We start from the raw sequence: 23737 nt of genomic DNA, 5'->3' as shown, positions 1-23737 counted from the left end.
ATTTGGATTTAGTGAAACAGCATTTGTAAAGCTGTTTATCTTAATGTTAACATCCCTTCATTTCATTCCTTGGGAGAGCCAAGAAATTAAGTTCCAGGAAGGGAAAAAAGCTGGCAATTAAGTAATTTCAAAAGTATGCTCTGAATATAGAATTTAACAAATAGGATTTTAATATTAAATATATTTGGAGAGTAAGGGAGACAGGAAGCAGCAAGGCACAGGAAACTTCACAAGAATCTTATATTTAGATCTTGAAATTAAGAATATGTTATAAACCACCTGCATTATCCTTGTAAGTGTAGGTAAATGCTTTCAGGTGGCCATACCTCTAAAATGAGCATTTGAAAGTAGCTTCCACTAGCTCTTTTTATGTTTAGAAAATTGTATCTGCATGACTGAAAATATGGGTGAGGGGGATAAGAGAACCATTCTGTCTTCTCAGGCTAACAAAACTTAATTTTTCTTTCTTCCTTACCTCAAGGAAGGACAGTGCCTTATGGGCCGAGCCTCAGAGGCAGCGCCCCAGGCAGCAGCAAGGCCCAAAGGTAGCAGCCGTGCCCTCACCACACCGCCACCAGTGTCCCCTCCAGCCCAGCCAGCCCTTACCAAAATCAGCCCCATGTTCTGCATTTAACAATAGCAACAGGGGGCTCAGTGGGGCTCCCTGGACAGCTCTCAGCTGTGAAGGAAGCAGTTGGCTCAGCCGACTTGCAAATTCATTTCAGACCTTGGCCAGACTCCTTCCCAAGGGCTTTACCAAGACAGGACAAGCAGCATCTGTTTCGGCCCCAAATTCAGTCATGACAGAACTAAGCCCAGCAAGTAATGAGGTTTTCCTGGTTTTAAAGGAAAGTTCATCATCTTCTTCCCAATCACACTGCCCCTTTATTGGTTCCATGGACAGTGAATTTCAGTCTGAGAAATTTGCTTGTTTTCTTGTGTGACTAGTATTCATTACAAAATGACATAAATTCATTTAAAAATACAACAAACACGGCAAAAAAAAAGGCTGGAATAATCATTGCTGACGCCACTCAGACTCACATTAGGGCACTGCAGGAAAGCCCAGACTGCTGCGTGGCTTCTACTGCACGTGCAACTGCCTGCCTGCTCGGTCAGCCAAAATCCAGGCCTGCTCTGCACCAATGCACAGCCTTGGTAACACGGAAACAAGGCAGACGGACAAATATATGAGTATGCATCTGCAGAAACTCTTGAAACACAAGTGTGTACTGCAAATGCAGTGTAAATACACGGCTCTGGGTTATGATTAAATAGACGAAAACAGGTCAAAACCCAGATACAACTACTGCCAATGAAATCCTATGTGCTTATCTAAGCTTAACAAAATCACTACACCTGAACATCCAGCCTCATTTTCTTTTTTTCTTTCCTTAAATTATTCAATTTTTTATCAGGCTACTCTTACATGCCCATGTATTTTTGGTCTCAAACCCAGGGAGAGATATAGTAACAATTTTTATTTAAAAAAAAAACAGAGGTGAACATTTAAACATGGGATTTACAAGTACATGTACACTTAGCTGAATGGCAGAGGAAAAGTCAGCCATTCATTACAACTTAAATTTCCCTGTACCATGTACTTGCAAAGTCTGTGCCTTTCACCGTCTCTCCAAGAGGTGCTGTACACCAGCACCACCAAAGTGAAAAGACAAACATCCCATGCACCTTCCACTATGCCTCCATCACCAGAAGACACTTGCTCACCCAGACCCTCCAGGCACTCCCAGCCCATGATGCAGCACCATGTCCTCTCACCTATGGCCCAGACATTGCTCACCCAGACACTGCTCACCTGTCACACAGACAGAGGGCTGGGGTAGCCCAGCACTGGGAGAGAAAGACATATTCTTCCTGCCTCACTGATGAAGAACAAAGATTGAGAGTAATCAACACACTTGCTCAACTTCAGAGTGGATGTGCAAAAAACCCACCAGTTCTCAGACCTCTTTAGCACCCTGTGCCAATAATCCATCTCTTTTGGGGAACAGAGAGGAAATTTGATAGACAGGTTTCCACAAGTGGATGTCTCACAGGAAAAAAAAAAAAAAAGAAAAAAAAAAGAAAAAAAAAGGTAAAAGAACAAGAGATGGAGAAAATTGTAATTTTGGATTGGTTGCTTTTGTTGTTGGCTTTTCTCCTGCTTCTTAACAAGTCTGGTCATGACTGACTTTTGGATCCAAATAGCTGAATCCTGCCTGTGTACACAGTACTCGGCAAACAGCAGAGCACAGCATCAAGTGATACACGCTGTCTGTTATCTCCCTGTGCACCAGGCAAAGATTTTTCATTTTTTATCTCCCATTTCCAACACGCTGCTGATGGTGAGAAATACTGTATTTGTTTTCATATTTTGGAAGTCATGAATGCTGAGTTTTTCCATAGAGATTTTAATTTTTATTGTACAAAAATATCACTAGCTGCTCTGTATAGAAAGCCAGATTCTTCTCAGTGGTAATAAGAGGCAACAGGCACGTACTGAAGTACAAGTCATTATGCACGAGTGATCGAACGCTGGAAAAGCTTGCCCAGAGAAGTGGTGCAGGCTGCAACCTTGGAGACACGTATACTCAAAACCCAACTGGACACGAACCTGAGCAACCTGCTCTGGTTGATGCTCCTCTGAGCAGAGCAGTTGGACAAGAAGATCTCCAGAGGTACCTTCAACCTCAGCGGTTCTGTGGTTCTATGAAAGTCATGAATTTTACACATTACCCGGGACAAGAATAACAAATACTATGTTTATTTTGTATTGCACTGTCTGCGTACGTTTCCTCTAAACTATTTCATCATCATGTGACAAGCTGCCAGCAATGATTTTCTATCACAAAGAAAGAAAACTGGTGCATATAACTTTTGTTTTTTAAATACCCATCCATCTCTCTCCCATAGCAACATTTTGTTGCATTAAAACACTTATATCAGCATTTGTAAATGGCTCTCATTTTCCTTTCCTCTTACACTATATGCAATCACAACTGAAATGACAAAACCTGTAAATGTCTGACCAAAAAGAAATGAGCTTGTTCCCAGAATGATGCCCAGTCTCTTAGTCCAGTTTTCACTAGTCAGTCTAATGAATTTCCAGTCTGCGATTCAGATTCCCTGGCTATAAAATGAAACTCATGCATGCTGTTTTAATATAGAGCTCTGAGTTACAGTTCAATCCTCTGAGTTACAGTTCAAATCTATTGAAATACCATGTCTTTAGTGACAGTGATAGAGCAAACTCCACTAAGCCAGCTTTGAAAAGACTCAAAGCTAAATGAAATGAGTTTTCACTTTGAATCTGATGGCACACCATTGGATGTACCATTTTTATATGGTATATACATCTCCTATAATGCGTGCATGCTTTTCTCCTATCTAGACATACTTCATTACAGAAATACATGTTTATACTCTGTTTACAAAGAGAATTAGAAAGCATTGCATCTTTCACATAAGGGAAAAAATGCAATCCAACAATGTGAATATTATCTGTCCCAACCCAATAGGAACAGTAAAAATACCTACAAGAGGAGACGGTGACAGACACAATGCTTTACAGGTAAGGGATTTGACACTGTATGAGACTTAGATCACTCTCATATGGCAACAGAATTTTCCTCTGCAGTTTACAGAGCCCCAAAAGATAAGGCTTCCAAGCAGGAGGAATGCACATCCTAAAACAGTTATTCCTACAAGGCGTGGCTGTTCTCAAACTCATCATACATACATGGAAAGACTATTCAAACAAACAACAAAAAAAAAAAACGGCTGCTGACTAAATGGCAAAGGGAAAAAGGGAAAAAAATTATGTGCCGAGTATACTCAGCTATGTGGTTGCTGCTGATGATCCACCCTGCAGAGCATGTTGCGTGCCATTTGCTTTGCTCTAGGTGGGTGAATCCAGGAGCGAGAGAGGCACACAGGCCCAGGCATAGTCATTTTTCTCTCTCATTGCTCTCTCGAGTTCTCTTTCGTAGTGCACATTTTCACCTCTTTATGCTATAGCAATGCTGTTATCTCTGATGCAACAATATATGAATCAAACTCAGAAAAGTCACAGGGTGAAAATTTTCATAAGCCAGGTAGCCATGATATACCCCTGTACTAAGCAAGGCAGGTTAACTAGATAAGCCTTGCCTATTTCAGAGAAGCAGATAACTGATTTGTATTTATATGCAATGTATCTGGCTGTTGCATTTATATGTCCTTCTTGTGCACTAACACAAACATCTAAGGGAAAGGAAACCCGATTTTCGTTACTGCAGCTCACACATTTTAACTGCAGCTCGTTAAGCCAATAGTCTTTGGTACTGCATTATTAAGACTGTGATCCAAATTAATGGTTATTCAGAAAACAGCAATATCAAAAAACATTTTACTGTGATGGTAGGAACCACACGTGGTACACTTCAGCTGCATACAATCTGTTGAACTGTACAGTTCAATACAATTCAAACAAAATTACAGCTTGCAAATCAGGTATTACTGCAGGCCTCTGCTAAGATATTTTTACTAAGAGATTTCTTGTTTCATTAGAATGGCTCAAGGAAGCAAGAGACGTGATTAAGTCAAGCCTTGAATCATTATGGAATATGGACATGTCTCACACACAAAAATGTATTTGAGAGTGATTTTAATATTTAGTTTTAAAAGAATCTTGAGAAGTGAATTTACCTAAGAAAGTGGTTGATAATCATGAACCAACTTTGCAAAAGTCTGCACAGATGAGGAGCCCTAATTGTTCGGTTGAGACCACTCAGGACAAGGCCACAGAAGGAAGAGGTCAGGAACTACCTATCTGAGTACAGTCACCAACAGTACAGTAATTTTTAAATAATCAATAATAATGATAATTTTTCAAATACATAAGTACTTTGGGACAGAGAACATCAACATCTGGTTTCAAGCTGCTCTTAAAAGACTTAAGTACAGGTGAGCGACAGAAAAGGTCGAGATTCCACTTCTAAGGAAACACAGTGTACTGGGACATCATGACAATAAACACGTTTCTTTACAATGAAGTGATATGAAGAACAAACGAGAGCTCAGTTCCACCCTAATACCTAAAGGCACTACAATTTTTTCAATGGGATCCTTCAAACCTCCCACATTTTTCCTCTTTCCAGGTGCCCTTTTCCCTTTTTATTTGCCCAGAACTACTGGCATATGTCCTGGCTCTTCACAGTCTTCAGTACATGGCAGCACTCCCACCCCCTTCATTTCATCTAATCTTGAGCATCTGCCCATTTTCCTGCCATTCCAAATTGTTCTTACCCAAAATGAAATAAACACCAATAAGGAGTCTTCTCTCACTTGCCCCTGAGAAATAAATCCCTTCTGCCAGATACATGCAGCCTCCCTTTGCTAATTCCTCTAAAAATTGGACAGGGTTTCTACCTGTCAATTATTTCTCTTTGGAGGTGACGGGCTGAAAGTAATGTCACTTCTTAGAGTCAGTAGGTGGATGAAGCTTTTGGCAACTCTCCCAGAAACCCTTTTCTTGTTTCTGCAAGAGACATACAGATATTGCTGGGGTAAAGTTGCTAATCTACAACTGTGCTGCGAATTTCAGCCCAAGAACATATGTTCTTGTGCTGTCAAGAGAGGGAACTGCAGTGAAAACATTACGTAGTGCCAGCCGCCCACAAAAGATATATGGGTGTTCAAGCCCAATGCACAGAGCAGAAAATTAAGATTGTTCTCATTGCTTTGCTTGAAATGTCTGTGTCATCTATAATCAATGAAATAGTCTGGAACAAAGCACAGCCATCTCTTCTTGTTATCTGAGTAGCTGAAGAAAACAATAACAGTGAGGAGTTGCTGTAGTTCAAATAACCTGAACACATTCACAAAAATTCAGTGTTAGTACTTTGGTAAGTGATAGAGAACTTCAAAAATGCACCTTTTAGAATGATAACACAAATTAAATTGTTGCTCATATTTGAGCAAGGAGAATTCTTAATATCAATTCCTATGAGCAATAGGATTCACTATGAAATCTTGACTCACATGACAGAATCAAGATGCTAACAACAGAAATAAACAATCTAGCACAAATTAACTATTAATTCACAACATATGTCGCACAAGCAATTATTATTCAATTGCAGTTGTTTACTGCATCTTATCTATTAAAAATAGATCTGTTCTATTTGAAAGATGAATGCATACAGTGTATAAAATAAAAAGAGTAAAGGAAATTAACAATAGCTGTAGCACTAGCTAACCTACATTAGTTCTAAACCATCTTCTTGATTTAATGTTCTCTTGTGCCTACCTTCCCATCACTACATGAGATCATATGAATTCCTTTCCATTTCAGTCACCGTGCTCCAGTAGACAGCAAATATTTTTATGAAAATCAAGAGCAAATACATGATGAACAACTAATGATGCAAGAAGACTAGTGTGAAAGATCAGCTGCTGTTCAATTGTTCAATTCTCTCCAATTTCTGCTAACTTCGCACACTCAAATCTGACTATGCTATTTATGTACGGCCCTCTACATTCATGCTTGTGGAGTAATGAAGTACGGTCTCATTATGATTTCAGAAAAATTAAATGAAAATGTTAACACTTCAAAGGGATTAGATGATCACTTTTCTTCTCCAAATCAGAATACTGTAAAATACTTTTCAAAACAACACACACTTCTATACTGCACCAGCACAAGTGACAGAATATATACCTTCACCTACCTTAAATCCTGATCAAGCAGAGACCTAAAGGTACAAGGTTAAACTGAAAACTCTCTAAGAATGCGGACCTTAATGCCTATGAGCACTGTGTCTTTATTGATATTTTTGAAGTAACCAAAAACCCATGGGAGATAGGTGACTTCTTTAGCAGCATGTAAAGATTTCTTTATTTGGGGTTTGGGAGTTCTAGCTGCATCTTTTTAGCTTGTGTTTATACTACACAGAATTAATAACAATAAAGAAAAAAAAAAACTGTAATAAGCTGCCTGTTTTCTGACAGGATCTTATGCTGTGCAGTCAGAATGGCAACTGAAAGTGCAACTTTCTGTAGGGCAACTTTCTGTTGGAAAAAAAAACCTTTTTCAGTTTGTTTTTATGTTGCCATCACAATGTTGGGCAATGTAGGGAGCTGCACAAAAGGGAATCTTTCTTACAGCTTCTTTTTTTTTCCAATAATGCACTGAGGAGAGTGCTTCCTACTGACTTCTCCAGCTGGTAAAGCAATTCAGGTAGAGATACTGAAATCATATTGAAAAAATGAAAAAAAAAATGAAAGCAAATAATACACCATTTGCAATTTTTGCTTTGTATTACTTGACTAGTGCCTCAGAAAATGACAACTAGCATTGCTATGTCAGAAAGACAGAGCCAGAATGGCTGTAGGCATGCAGATTATTCATTGACATTAGGACTTCTGCGGAGATAGAAGAAGTCATTATAGAAACTGCCTATTTGCATTCAAAGAAAATGTGTGACAGTATTTAGGCCCTGCTTAACAGAGTAATGAGTAATCAGAGCTTCAATGGCACTTAATGGCAAAATCAAACATTTGTAACACCTGCTGTGGGTGCCACTGAGGACTTGCTAAGAAGAAGGTACGCATGTGACTGGCACGGTGTTCTGCTGATAATGTGGTTTGTTGGACAAGGTCTGAAAACAAAGGTTTAAACCTGGAGTAGATGAGAGGACAAAACAAGTAAAGATGCATGCACGTTTTCTCATTTATTGAATGAAGAGGTGAAAAGAAATATACCTTTCTTTCATGAGTAGTGGGTACGCCAGGGGTGTTCTGCTTGAGGAAGCCTGCTGTTGTGGACCACCTTGTAGGGTTTTTCCGTGAAGGTTCTTCTGAAGAAAAATTTGTATCACTTACAGATGTTGAGAGGCCAATCAGTGCAGGGTCACTACTCCGCCGTACATGAAGAGGCATATCTGAAAAACAAAAGAGACAGTAAATAAACTCTGACTAGATTTAAAATGTTTTTCACATAGGAAAAAATATTTTTTCAAGCTCTGGATGGGTGGTTTTGACCAAATGTGGTTTTGCAGGGTAACCAGTTATTGACCTCAGCATAGCTCCTCAAGGACAAGGTCTGTTTCCTTTAAAACCACAGCCTTGCTGCTTGACCACATGAGAAGAAAACAAGGGCCAAACATAATTCTTTTAACCTTGTACAGCTCTTTGGCTTTGTAAGTACAAACATGGTATCGCTACCATCTGTTGGTTGTTGTGTAAAATTAAAACAAAAGAACAGCATAAGCTTGAGCAACCAACTAAGGCGACTTAAAGCTATTTTAAAGGGCAAGTAGCCAAAGGTCTAAAGAGCATGATGCCAAAACAAGGAGTGGACTAGGACCACTCTTCCCAGTGTGGGCACTGCCACCCAGAGCATGCTTGCAAGGGGTGGCACAGCAGCCTCTGCAGGGAAAGGCAGCTCCTCTCCTTGGAAAATACACTCTCCATGCCTTTCTTAGAACTTATGGAAGTGACTGGTTTCTGTTCTGCATTATTCCTTTTCCTGACTGTGTCTGGAAGGTCTGTTGATTTACCTTGATTCCCTTAGCTTTCCAGCTGGCATGACTGACAGGAGAAAAATATTTCATTAGTAATAAATGGTGCATCAGGCAGGTAGATCAATTGGAAAGAGACAGGGTTTTTTAATATATGTGGAGGTCAAATCAGGTCTGGAAACTTTGATGGCACATTAAAGTTAGTTTCTCTTGAAATACAACTTAATTTTTCCAATTTCATGTATTATCCTACAGCAAATATCCACACATCTACAGTCTTCGTGCCCAAACAGAAGTTTCATCGCCTGCATTTGCGACCTCTTAGCACTCTCCCACTCAACACCAGAACGGAGGTGATGTGATTTATCAGTCTTATTTCTCTTTACTGCTGCACTGAGAACCTTGAATGCAAAGTGAAAAAGGAAAAGGTGAAAACTATGGCACATAAGCAAGCAGAGTCACTGGGGAAGGCACACTGGCCAACATCTGAGAATGATACCAGGACTATTTTTTAATGCCATGATCAAGCAGTTCCTGAAGAAGCTGAAGGTTCATGTGTCACAATACCAGCCAGAAAACACAATGACAGCAGTTGGATAACTGACTACTCTTAAGCTTTACAATATCATTATGTTAAAGCTACATAGAACAACATCAAAATACAAAATCTTATTTTGTATGGCATTATAAAGACACTGAGAAATATAGCAGGTCATGCCACACAGAGAAAATAAATGTGCAAGGAGCTTTTTAGAACAACCAGGACTCGTGCTGCTGAGATATGCACAAGTGGTACATTCAGAACAGTCATTCTATTTCATGTCCAATCTGGTAAATGAGAATAACAGAGAATTAATGTTTTTCCCACTAACACTGTACTATTTCTCTTCCCTTTGAAAATTATTTTTTTTTTCATTTTCATAACAAAGACATTCATAAGAGTTAATTTCCAACAAAGATTTTTTTTTCTTTTATAAATATGTATATATGAGAGTATAATGGAACAAGAAGTAATTAAAAGAATATTTCAGGAAAGATCACATTAATTATGCAGAAAAGTATTTATGGTCTGAGTCAACTCTACTTAGAATGTGATTACTCAGTATATACTCACAAAACACATAACAGAGGGTTTTTCTTTGATTGCCTTGTCTTCAACTACTTCAAGTTTTATGAAGCAGCTGAAAGCAAAGCCCCTCATTTCCCGCTAGATGGTAAACATAATAAAAGTACACTAGCAAATCACCAGAGATCTATATAACAAAGGTGCCACAGCTGTGGTCACAGGCAACAGCACCACAAAGCATAATGAAGTGACCCATTAACAGCAGTGTCTGTGCTGCTGCCTTCGCTCTGAACGGACACTCATTTGTTGGATTAGCCTGGTCAGGAAAGTGGGTCTGTAGCATGAGTGGTGCTACTTAAGAAAAATACCAATCTATATTTGTTCCAAGCAGCAGCGCATGCATATTATCCCGTTCGCCTTAGCTACCCACCCTACATACAACAGGGAATTATCATTTTCAAACATGAGTTCACTTGCTCCTTATGCTCATACATCTATATATAAGCATGGCGATAGCAAAATGTTCTTGTATTTTTACACTCTTTCTTCAAATTACTTGACAAAACAAAAGTTCAGTTCAGTGAACTTCTGTAAGAGGAGAAGCTGAATTGCCAACAAAGAAATAAAGGGAAGAAAATGGAACTCAAGTCAGCACTTCTGGAGAAGAGGGAGCAATTATCACTGCGTTGCCTTTTTCTTTGTAGGTAAAACATCGCAGTTTGAACCATGCTAAGTGTCAGAGACTTTTCACAACACAGAAAATTAATTATGCAACAGAATTTCCAAATATTAATTTCCCAGAGAAAACATCAATGTGAGATGTTTCTCTAAAAAATTTATTTGCTGCTGAGCCACTTTTAATATGACCCATCTCATTTTATTAAGGTTAGCTACTGCGGTACTTTCAGACATTTATTGAACATTTCTCCGAAGCTCCAAAAGAACATTGTTTTGTTAACACAAAGATACAACTTGATCAGCTGTAATCACTCCTTATGAAAATGGCTCCATGTACAAGGAAATGTAACTTGCGTTACTAACCAAACTTCACAAGAAAGTGAATTATAAAAGATAATCATTTGGGTGTGCTAGATCTATGCATTTCCAAGTTAAATTAGAAGTTTGGGGTTGGTAATTTTTATTTTTATTTTTTATCACTGGAATGGGACAAGTATGTGGAGCTCTAGGGCATGGTCCTTGGCAATGGACAATACTTCACCAGGTATTGATCCAGGAATTAAATCTTATTCATGCTGCGTTAACCACAACTGATAAATGCCATCTCCTGTATTCCTCTCTCCATTTCTATTCTGAGAGACTGCTCTAGCTCAGTTTCCATACAGTCCATTAGAACAACAACAAAAAAGAATACATTGAACAGATTTTTCTACCAATATATTGGTGGTTACAATCTTCAGGTTTCCTTAAATTTATAGATTTGAAGACGATATACTTTGAAATATTAAAAGGAAAATCAAAGGAAAGAAACTTAATAATTAAACCACAAGATGAAGTACGCATGGGACCAATGCAATGTCACTGATTTCAGGATGATGGCTGATAGTGTTTGAAGTCTGGGGTTTCTTTGAAGACTGGATAAAACAGCAATGAACTCTAATCACAAGGCTTCAAATTCTCTGTGGCACTAATGCACTGTAAATATTGATTTGCTTCAGCAGCTAAGGTGCCTTTTAAATAAGCACTTGAAATGGTAAATCTAATAATGAATTACAGGAAGTTTTAAAAGTCTAAGAATTAAGGAAAAATTAAATTAAAAATCATGAAAGTTTTCACTAACTCAGTTCTTGAGCCTTATTCAAGGACTTTAAGTATTCAGCAACAAGTCCAACCCCTAGAAGTTGAAAAAGAATTATGTGTGACAGAGAATCCCATTAAGTTATGTGTATGGCCACAGTTATGTTAGAAAATGGTTATTTGTAGGATAAATCCAAGCTGGGTAACAAAATGCCCACATTCATAATCATGAAACTCTGACTGGAAGTCTCATTTTATTAAAAGCAACAGCGGTTTCACTATAAATTATAAAAACAGCCAATATACATTTTATAACCATCTCTAAATGCTAAGAACACAGAGTTGTACCTTTCCTTCCTGCCAGCAATTCCATTTTTATTTTAAAAGGGTCATCACCTTTTCTGATTTTCAAACGTGCTCACGAGCAAAAGCGTGAGAGGATCTGGCAAATTTCATCCATAAAGCTGACTGCCTCGTCCCGCCTGCAACCATGCCACGCAAAGGCTGCTGGTCTTTCAGAGTGGAGCATATATATATGTTCCCATATCAATTTCCTCTCAGACAGCAGCTTAGAGGGTATGACTAGAAAAAGATGCGTAGCACGGACAATTTTTCACTGTGAAGATTTCAGCTGATGTTTCTTCTCCTCACTATCACTGGCAGCTTGCAGTTTGGCATGCACTGAATTTTAAGACATGAAAAATGGGCTTAAGGTCATTTTTGGCCACCTCAAACAGGCTATCAGGCCCAAGACTAAGGAGCAGACCCAAACAGGATTTTTTATTATTTTTTTTTCTTCCCCACACACACTCAAGAGCTTTCTCTAGGAAAATGATGATTCAGTAAAACCAAAAAAACTCTGTGGGAAAGAGCAGGTTTCAGCAAGGAAGTTTCTCAGGTTAGACAGAGTTTCTTGAAGTGAGCCTGGATGTACATTGTAGGTACACTGAGTTGTGTCGTACATATAAGAGAAATCCTACCTCAGATGCAGAGAGATGCAGAGATCCTACCTCAGCATCAAAAAAACTGGTCAGGGGATGGGAGAAAGAGATTCAACAGTTTTACTGCTTGTGTCACCCATCTGGTTCATCCTACCACCCAAATCCTCATTGGCCTTCAAGAAGAAGGATGAGTTTGGGTCCATCCTGGGGCTGAGGACAGCAGGACTGCTTCTTTAAGCCTTAAGTATTTAAAACTACAAGCTAAGACTTCATCAATATTTAACTGAAATACCTGTTAAAAATATTTAGATTAGCCTTGAGTTTCACACACCAGCACAGTTCCTACAGCGATGGTTCAAATTTCAGTAGGTCCAGTCCAGCTCCTTGTTCCACTCAGCTGGACACAGTGAGAGAAAAACATCTCCTATGACCTTCAAAACCTCAAATCCCCCAAATCTGATCAACTTTCATTCCTGCAAGCCTCTAGAGACAAGATGATGATAACTTCCACAGAACGTTGAGGCTGTTGCAAACTGAACTGCTACAAAGGTTTTCAATGCTTTTTCTCTTCACATAGAAGAAAACGAGTCAGAGAACAAAAAAATAACTGATTGTGAACTTTGCTACAAACTGCATTAAACCCTAACAGCAATGAATATAAATCAGCACTTCTATTCAAGATTAACAATACAGTGCAAATCAAAAGTAGGCATCTAGAATTAAAAAAGAAAAATATAACAAAAATATAAGCAGTTCCAGGAGGTAAAGATCTACACGCTGTACAACTATGCCATCTTTCCTCAAAGAGTAACTCAGGCATGCAATACAGAGAGGACTACTGGGAGGATGCAAAATGGTAGAACTACGTGGCCACACGTTACCAGATACAGACCTTTACAGAAATATATTTTCAGACATGACAGCAAAGGAAAAGCATATATATACCCCTAACTGTCTCTTCATGGCACAGAGCAATGTTTTGCTCTCCTACAGAATCCAGTCCTCTTTTACATAACTATGATATGATTCTGTAAAAGAATTTACAGCATTTCCCAAAGAGAATACTATTTGGTCAAAATCTTTAAAAATATATATATATATATTTCTTCTTCTCAATTTGTATTATTATTATTTTCCCAAGCTGATACTTCTGTTATGAGTTATCTCCCCTTCACTTAAAAACCTATCTTTCCTTTCATGTGTCACGTACAATTACAGCATTTCCCATGGTCATAACCATTGCTCGGTGCTAAGGAATACACAACTTCACCTCTGCCTTCTCTTAACTCTCTGTTGGCATTCATTTTTGTAAATATTATTCTGGTCTTAACCTGTTCAGAAAACACCCATACTAATGTAGAAATGTCATCATCTCTGGAAGAATTGATGACATTAAAAAGAAAGCAACCAATCCATCAAAAAAGTCTTATCATACAGCAGAAGAGACAAAAATCCTTACCTACTTAATATCATTTTCATTTTCTTCTAGCAGAACCTAAGTTTTCAGTTTTCCCTTCCATGCCTGCTCAATGACTATAAAATTTAAAAACAAGAAAACATCAACCTGCCACAGATATTTTAATAATGAGGTAATGTTAAATCCTTATCTTGAAAGGCCTGTAAAATAACAGTCTTCTTTCTTTCTCTAGTATTCTTTCTTCTTACTTTTGAATACTAAGATCCAGGGAGGAAAAAGATGATTGCACCTTGAAACTCAATTTACTTAGACACTGACTTTTAAAGCTAATTAGGGAAAGATCTTTAAAACTGAAATTAAAATTTAATTATGTACACTCTTTCCATCTCCTTTCTCTGGGCTTTTTTCTAAAATGCAAATGTCTTTGCATGCCAAAAGAAAAGACAAAAATGTCAGATCTTACAAATGCTCTACTCATCTCTGTCAAAAATTACGTTGTAGTATGTTTTAATGAGCTGCAGTCTCAGTTTTTTGGGTACATTCATTGTGGATTTCTTTAAATTGTTCTGGATTACCTTTTCACCCATTTTCACACCATTGCTGCAGATCTAGGAAAAATGCACTTACAGCCCCCAAGATGTTACAAATTATTGCCAAATTCTGTTCATTACTTCTTCAAGCACTTGTGTGAGAGTAGAAGTATTGTAGTCAACTTCACTTCTGCTGACATCAGTGAACAACCCTACACAATAAGATTCTGACTGATTTTTAGTTATAGTTATTTTCTATTGAAGGTACTGTGGTTTTGCATCTTCATTCAAAACTCATTTTGTGGTGCAGACAAAGGTGTGCAGAGATGGGAGCAAATTCCTAGCTAGTTTGAGTTGATAATGCCAAGAAGGTTGGCAGGTATTATTCTTGCCACAACTTTGAAATATCCCCTAAAACTGAGTGCTAAAATTTCCCATCACATAATACAATGATGGGAAAACTGTGTATTGCTCGTGGTATAAGTGCTTGTGATAGGCTTGGAAAGGCTTACTTAGAGGAGGAAGTCTGCAAATTTTTCCTGGAGAAAAGGAAAAAATAGAGATGCAACAACAGGATTTAGATTGTAACTTGAAGAACTCAATTAGGAAGAACCAAGAATGATAATAATGTGTATACTACACATTATGGTTCTTTCATTAGTGAGTTTCAACCAGAGAAAACCTGCTGTGGTCGCCCCTGTGCCATCGCCTCCTCCGTCTGGTCCCCAGATCACCGCGCTGTGCTTTTATGTGAAGAGTGAAAGGGGTGAGCAGAAAGTGCCGCTGCGCCGCAGTGCAAGATATTAGGGGTTCAAAACTACCTGTCAGCTTCTTTAGTCTGTATCCATTTCTGACTTTCTCTTAAATCAAACTTTCAACATCTGTTGCTGACACAGCCTCATATATCACCTCCCGTGTGAGATGGAAATTCATATGTGGATCATGTCCAGGTACCAGAGTTAGATATGCTTAATTGTAATTCGGCGTGTGTGTGTGTGTAATTAGCAGGGGACTTCTTGTTACACAAATCCTTACAAAGCTGGAACGGGAATCTCTCCCCCACCTTACTCCCCATCAGAACCTCGTGCAGCACGCTTGCTCCTGATTTATGGAGCTACACGACTTTTCTGTAAAGTCAGCTGTAAAACCATAAAGGTCTGCGTGGCCCCGAGGGCTGAGGAGCATCATCGCTGCTCATCAGCAGCGCTGCTGGGGCTCCTGCCCTCACCCACACAGCTGGCAAAGGAAATCTTACCCATCAACACTGTCCAGGGCAAACAGCACTGCACACAGCGAGGAACGAAAACCTACAGCATTTCTGCTGGGGTTTAGGTCAAAAGTAAACAAAAACCCTTCTGGATTGGTTAAAAAATAAATAAATTAATTAATTAAATTAAATTAAATATATATAGCCCACGGTGAGCATGGCCATCTCCGGCCTTGCTTCACTCCAGAGAAGTTCCAAAATTGTCAAAAACCCAGTTAAGGTTATTTAAGACATGAAAATGAACACTTACATCCAGCTCACAGGCCACTGTGAGGCAGCAGAAGGCACCTGGTTTGGGGTATCAACACCTAGAGGTGGAGCTGAACCTGTGTTGCCCAAAATCCACATAGCTTCATTACAGAAATGATTTAGACATACTTCTAATTGAAGCATGATAGTTATGACAACCAAAAAAAGTTTAATATAATAATTTAAAAGATTTTTTTTTGTCAGAAATGATCTGTACATACATTTTCATATCTCTATGCATAGAGTCTGAAGAAAAAAGAAGGTGTGTGAGAAGGAATATATTCTACTGCACGCTCCTGAGTTTCTCACATGGCCAAAAAAAATACAACTAACTTCTATAACAAGATAGAGTGTACACGGTCCTGAACAACTATTAAAAATGACTAACAGCTTCTGTAATTTTAATGGCACTTGTTCTTGTTTCCATGACAGAAATATTTACTGGGATTATTAGAAACATGTTGGAACTCAAGAAACACACTCTCATTTAAAGTGTTACCAAATCCCTGTGAGTTAATATTTCACTGAGCTCGTTTCTGCTGCTGGTGACCAAGATGAGCAAAAGAGCTAGGAAAAGACCACGTCCTGTTACCCCACACGCTCTGACAAATAATTTTTAGCAGAAGGCTCTTCTGCACATGGGGACTAACACAGCTCAGAGGCAAAGCACAGGGCATGAAGGTCTCCAGGTAAGAGCACTATTTTCCATCATTCAGCTACAAGCATCAAGCTGAATCCCCAAAGACGAATCAAGTATTTGCGTGTTTAATGAACGAGATGAAATGCCACCAACCCTCATCGGCAGGGAATGCGCAACAGTGGGGCTGCCATGCCCACGACACGGGAGGACAGACAGCACGGCTCTGTGCAAGGAGATGCGATGCTGTCCCTGACCAGGTAGGTCAGAGGATGGGCTGGGAAGCTGTGAGAGGCAACAGGGGACAACACAAACATGTAGGCATCAGAACAACCTCTTTCCGATTACCTGAGTGGGGAATAAGATGCTCCAGCTATCAGTACAAGGCGCTGAAATCTTCTCATTAGCTCTCAAGGTTAAAGATCACTTTCTGCAAAAAACCTCTGGGGTTCCCAGTAGCCAAATAGGGAGTAAGGCAATTTAGACTACACTGGAAGTTGTTAGTTAAATTGTTTAGATAATGCCCACAATGGGACAATAAAATGGAACATCTGCTGCTCTCCAAGGGGTGACAGACCAACAGACATCTTTAATTCTTCTGCCCTACTAGAAGCAGATTATACTAATAAACTGTATCTCCTTCTTTCTTAAAACCAAGCTTAATGAGCAGTGGGAGACCTAGCTGCTGCTTGAAGTTGAACAACCCTACCTGTATTTATATGTACTTCACCAAACCCCTCACAACTTCAGGGAGCCTGAATCGGTCTCTTCTGGAAATGTAGAAAACCCACCACCCCTTGGAGAAACTTTAGCAACGTTTCCCCCTCCTCCCTTTTACAGCCCTGGAAGCACGTGGTTACACTGCATGCCTAATTACGCAGCTCTCGCTTCTTCTTTTATGTCACATTGCTAAGGCTGAAGAGAGTCAAAATTATTCCTAAAAGTTCAAAACTAAGAATAAGCAAATAAGAAGAAGCTCAGCTGAGTTCAAAAAGAAATCTCACTACATGAAAGACGGTTTGTGAATTTTTGGATCAATGACTTTTCAGGCTTACCGTTGCCAATTTTCGTCACCATTTGTGATTGGTTCTAGCCCAGAGATGAAGATTGGCTTTCTCAGTGGAGATACAGTTTTAGCCAGAACTAACAGAAGATATTTACTGCAATACTATGGTATGTACATCATGCCAGAATTTGTCAGGCTCCCAGCAGCTAACTTTTCCAAGCTGTCTCCACACCACAAGCCTCACTCCTTGTATCATTCTATAATGTGCTACTACAATTTGGGATTATCTTCACAGAGAAAGGGGACATAAGGCAGGCGCATTTTATTTTACAATTATTACTAAGAAATGATTACGAATATTACTAATTTTATACTACTAAGGATTTTTTATTCTTCAAAGGTGATTAATGAGGTATTTATTGTTCTGCAACCCAAAATGCATTGATACATTGAGATGAGAAAAGGAGGGGACAGTCACTGTACATGACTTAGTCCTCTTCCACTAGTATGAATAATTGGAGGTCTATGCTTGAACAAGAGGAATCCCATCAGATTCAAAGAGAAATTAATAGACCAGGACAGGATACCCAGAAAACCCACTGCCAGTAGCTTGCTGGACAGAAGTAGTCTGCAAAGCCACTCCAACACATTGCATTTTCCACAAAGCAGAAGAAAAATGCTGTTACAACTGATCTGCCACCTGTACCCAGTTAAGTCCCTTGTGCTCCTCCTACATGTACCTCTCTCTCCAAGGCCTCCCTGCAGAAATACAGCATAATGCCTGTCCATGGGCTGGCAACAAAGCTGACAAAAGCTCTACAGTTCTATGGACAGAAGAGAAACGATGGAAGAAAAAGATCCCCAGCTCATCAGGGCCTTTAGTCCTTGCAAGGTTCGGTAAGGGCAGCTGGCACATGGCTGGGCACCCACCTACCTGCATGGCAGGCACCCCACAGCATTACAGCAAGCAACCTCAGTCTACAAGAAAACATATCCACAAGTGAGACAGGAACATGGAAGGGTCACCATCCATCCAACCACCACCATGGCAAGGGAGGAGCTACCTTTCTGCAGGAGAGCACACTAGGCTGCTCATAGATGTCACGGTCAGTAGGTGAAGGACAGCTGCAAGAGCACCATGGTGACCAGGCAGGATTCCCCTACCCAGCATGTAGCTGCACACCTGTAAGATGCTGCTGCTACAACCAAAAGTAAAAATCGCTGTTATTTTTTCTTTTTTTTAAGTTCTCCACAAAGGCTCTGTGAAATGCAATTCAGTTATTTTCCACTCTTTAAAGGAAGATGGTTATCTTGCATAACCACAAAAAGAAAGCCACAGGAGAAAAGAGCCATCTCCTGTACCGATGCAGTTATTTTTTTAACCCACCTGAGAATGATGGATTTTACGGAACAATTCTCAGTATCTTTTTTTTTTTCCTTACATTAGAATTTAGAAAGCTTTCTGGTGATACAACCTCCCTAGCATATTGATTTCTCAGTCCATGTATCCTTATGAGGTTTGTACACAGCACCTGGACTCTCACAGCATACACGGGGGGAAGATGCACAGATGAGTGCGAGTAGAACATCTACAGGCTCACAGATCATCAGCTTCTCTGCAGTGTGCATCAAGGAGTCCGTGTGCTTCTAGCAGGAAAGTTTTTTGAAGCCCTTAGATCGAAATCTGAAAGTCACTGTAAGAAACTGTTCACATATATTTTGCCAAACTACAGTATTTTTACATTACACGTGGTGCTTCTGACTAAAAAATATTTTGCTGTTTAATAAAAGTAGCTATATTGAATTTCATGTAAAACATCTGAGAGCAGAGAAATAGATTATTGTTTAGTTACCTAATATTTATGTAATCTCTGAGGGCAGAGGCAGACATTTTAACAACTATGAGAGCTAGCGTATTTAATATTCCATATCAGATGTCAAAAAATGTGTCATTTAAAACAGTATCTATGACACTAGCTCATCACTACAAATAAAAAAGGCTATTTAAAACAGAGAACCCTATAACCACTCATGCAGACGTTTTTTCAGTAAATCTGAAAAGTAAATCTGCATTCATACAGATACCCATTGCATTTAGTTGGGATTTTTAACTGAATATGAAGCATATTCACTTAAACTAAAAATATTTGTCACATGTTTTTTGAAACTAAATAGCTTTTGAGAGTAAGTTCATTGCCTTGTGTTTCTTCTCTGGAATTTGTAAAGCTACTTAAAAAGTTATTAATTCATAACATAGTTCAAGTTTGTGCCTCAGAACGACTTGGATTTGTTTATTTTTAAAACATTTGAAAATACTTCCGAAGTATGTCCAACACCCTTTGTCTTAGAGTCAAAGTTCAAATTTAGGAGCAGAGAAAACAAATCCATTGGTCACGTAACACATGTACAAAATGCAGACTTTTTCAAAAAAATTTAAAAAGGGGAGCCAGGACTAAGCACATACGGGAAATCACATCTATAACGGAGGGTTGTCCCTGCCTCCCCATAACAGTATTTCTAGGAGAGGGGCTCAGCCTCAGCAGGAAAAAGCCAACAGCTGGCAAGGCTGCTCATGGAGGAAGGGCTCTCAGACGCAGGTCCAGTTTTTATCATTTCTAAGCTCTTGGAATCTAAGCATCATTGTACTTTTTGTGTGATTACTATGGCACTTCTAACGAAGGGCAGACTAAAACAAAGCAAACAGGTATATTTGCATTTTTCTGAGATTAACGAAACCCTTTGTCCAAAGCAAACTGCCTCACACGTTCCTCTGAAACACTTGGGCAATCTCAAAAACAACTCCTGGACTCGATGCACTGATCAAGGTTCGTCATTTCTGTTGTTTCCATACTGGTGGAGAGAAAAGCAATTAGACACCTCTGTGAGCTTTGCGCCCCACAGCAGCAGCACCGCAGCAGAGCTGGAAGCAGTTACAGTGAAAGGAACAGGAGCCAACACCCTAACCCTAACCCTAACCTAATCCCACATGCAGATGTCCTCAGCCACCACTCGTGGTTGGCACAGGGGCAGCACTGGGAAGTTGGTCCCCTTGTCCCACTAATGCCAGGAGAGGCAGAGAGATGCTGCTCAGCACTTCCAAAACCCGCAGCTGGGGACCTAGCCCACCCCACTGGGTCTCCGAATCCCACAGACAACCACGTCAAACAATCTCTTTTTAATTTTACAGCAGATGGAAACAGAAGACCTGGACATCATAGACTTCAAATTACTAGCCTATGGGACTCATCTGGAGATTACTAAAGAAATGAAAGCTTAATCTGCAAAAATATAGTATTAAGTTCTTTAGCAAAATATACTTTTGCAAATCTTGCTACCAAGAAAAAACAACCTTCCCAAACCTACATGGGAGGATAAAAGCCTTTGCATGAACAAAACGTGAAAAAAAAAATCTTGGATCAAAATTCACTCAGCAGCATGAGGCTGAAAAAAATTTCTCCTGATTTACTACACGGCAGTTTGCTTGTCTAGCCTTTCCAAACAGCAATATAACATTAGTGCGAGGACAGTGAGAGGGAAAATTGCTGCCTAAGTGGCAGGTTTGTCATTGTTTGACAATTCTAAAGAGTTCACTAGAAACTTCTGAAAGGAGCATCTCTAATTCCCTGAAATTACTGATAATCTGCCAATTGAATGGAGAACAATTATGAAGAAAATTGAATGCTTCCAAACGCCAATTTGCTGTATATCCTGAATTAATATTGCATAAGTATTTTGAGTCTTTTTCTGTAAAAGCAAAGGAATAATAACCTACGTCTACAGGCATTCCTGCATGGCTTTTCTCACAGAATTTTATATCATCATCATTTTTGCGTTTTGTAACAATACTTAGCATTTGTGTGGTGCTTTACATTTTTAACCTATTTTTCTATTTGAAAAAAATAACATTATCTGTAAGGTAAACTAGCTCTTATGCATTGGTGGTTCAACAATAAGCAGTCATGCCACAAGAGTACAAAGCCCTCAGCACAGACAGAGATATTATAAGCTGGTTTTCCACCAGATAAGTCGAGCCACACTTGCAAAACACCATTTCAGGCATTGTCACTGCTACAGCTACGCCAGCAGTTGGCCACCGAGTACTGTAAGGAGGAGAAATACTCTGGGAAGAAAGGCCTCAAGATGTCCATTTTTTAGCTGAGCCAAGCCAGATCAGTCGCTGTTGATGGGCCAAGAACGTGTAAAACATCGATGCAGGGTGTTTGGCTGCCTGGTTTTTGGAGCAGCAGCTCGGTCTCCAGTCAGTCTGACAGGAGGCCAGGACCAGGCCGCGCCACGGTGAAGGAACCAGGCGCTGCTCCACAGCCGCGGGCTGCACGAAGGAGGAACCAAACCAAAACGCAAATGCAAAAATAATGTAAAGTGAATTGTCTCCCTTTTCTCCTTAAAATAATAAAACACCAACACCTCCAACAGAACTACTAGCTCTCTGCCTACAAACAACCCAGGGCATGGGTGGAAGTGAAAGAAGGTTGCTGGCTGTCTTGCAGGAGGAAAGGGGATTAAAACCACACAGGCAGAGAAGGGAAACGGGATGAGAAGACCACAGAACTGGCTGGAGCAGACAGAGTAATCACGGGAAGGGAGTGCAGCTGGAGAAACTGCAACAACAACAAAAAAAAGAAAACTTAAGAAAATAAATAAGGAAGAATGTTAAATGAGAAAAGCACAAGGCCAAGTATGCAAAGAATGGTTCATCTCACACACTGCAGCACCACGGCAAGTCTCCAAACAAGCCTCACAACTCAAATCCCGAAGACACCCTGTGATCATCTTGTCAAACACCTATATAAGCCCAGGTACGCTGTGCAATAATGTCTGCATTTAGTCTTTAACTTCTGTTGGAAATACAGAAAAATATTGACTTTAATTTCAAGACTTCAGGAGACAGAGAATCCATCAAAACCCCAGGACTGTCATTTTTAAAGCTTTGCAATTCACTGAATGTCTGCTGCGTCTGAGACATCCACAGTTTGTGTTTCAGGAAAGGTAATTCAAAATGTCATCATGCACTTACACAAATCTACGATTACACACAATACCATTTTTCATTTTGTGATTAACACTTGAGAAATAACAAAAGTGTAATCACGTGGGATTATCCTTCCTTTTCATTTCTTTTAAGGGTTTGGTTTCTTTTATTTTTTTTCCTCTCTGTTTTTGGCACGGACCAGGTCTCAGATTCTAAAGATGGTTCTGCAAAGAGCAAGAAGGGGGCAGAGGGAGGGCAGAAGAAACTGACTCACTTTCTTTCATAGTCATACATCATTTACATGGCTCCTAGAGTAATTGTTTATATGGCAAAGCAACATCAAGGAAACAGTTATGTATTTTTATTTGTCCTCAGGGAGATAAGCATTCCTTGCCACTAGCTCCTTTCTGCTTTTCTGATTCATGCTCCTTTGTTCTTCAGTTCTTCATGCCTTCTGTTTTCCTCTCTCTCTGTTTCTGTTCATAGGCTGATATGAATGGAAATTTTCAGTACAGAAATCTAAAATTTTCATTAAGCATCAAGTTAACCAAGCTTGACTGGCTTCTGAAGCTGGAAGTCAGCAGTGGGAAGCAGAGGAAGGAGCATCATGTCACCTGCCAGCCTTCTCAAAGGTTACACCCAGGTCCCCACACACTGGGCACCTCCCGTTCTGCAGCTTGCTGACTACAGAGAGCACAGAGCACAAGAAGAGCCTTAATAAGTAGCCCTACCACTGCCATTGCCTTACTTTTCATTGTTAAAAATGATCCTTCAGGTGTCTTAAAGTAAATGACAGGAAAAAAAAGTGGAAAAAAAAATAAGTAAGGAAATACAATTTATATTGCAATACAGGTGAAAAAAATAATCACAGCTAAAATGAAACAAATATATTTAATTTTTCTGGTCAAGATGGAAGCAAAACTTGGAAGTTAAGCACATCTATCTGTGAGTGAAAAGGATCTTTCTAAAGCTGTGACTTTAAGATCAAGAACCTTTTCCACAGTAAGATCAAGCCAACGTGACATTTTCTTTACATGCAATACATGCCACCCTCAAGTTAAAAAAAAAAAAAAGACAAGCACGGCTTTCCTTACATAAGCCACCACTTTTTGATAAAGCATAGGATGCATTACTGGATGTAATTATTTACTAAACTCACTAAGTTCTACAAAAAAACATGGTCCATGAAATACCTTCCTCCCACAGAGGTCTGAAACTTTGCATCTCTCAGAGTGAATTCTAACTATGCACCAATCTTAACTGCTTTCATGCAGAAAACACTGAAAATCTCTTGTCCTGGAACTCCAAGACATCTGCCAGAATGGGAGGTTTAAAGTAGAGGAAAACACAACCTCGATTTGCAAGGACTCAGTGCCTG

General features: G+C 39.5%; 1 protein-coding gene across 27 annotated transcripts in view; it reads right to left on the bottom strand.

The window, feature by feature from the left end:
• PARD3 (par-3 family cell polarity regulator) overlaps positions 1-23737 on the bottom strand; it is a 453149-nt gene that overhangs the window by 270085 nt on the left and 159327 nt on the right. For all 27 annotated transcript variants that reach the window (XM_040546998.1, XM_040546987.1, XM_040546992.1 and 24 more), the window contains exon 4: positions 7744-7922. In XM_040546998.1, the coding sequence (XP_040402932.1) occupies positions 7744-7922 (179 nt within the window). The remainder of the gene's footprint in view (positions 1-7743; positions 7923-23737) is intronic.

This window comes from Cygnus olor, chromosome 2 (genome assembly GCF_009769625.2).
Source record: "Cygnus olor isolate bCygOlo1 chromosome 2, bCygOlo1.pri.v2, whole genome shotgun sequence".
Lineage (NCBI taxonomy): Eukaryota > Metazoa > Chordata > Aves > Anseriformes > Anatidae > Cygnus > Cygnus olor.
Note: the sequence above shows the minus strand (reverse complement) of the source record. Positions and strands in the feature narration are given on the sequence as shown.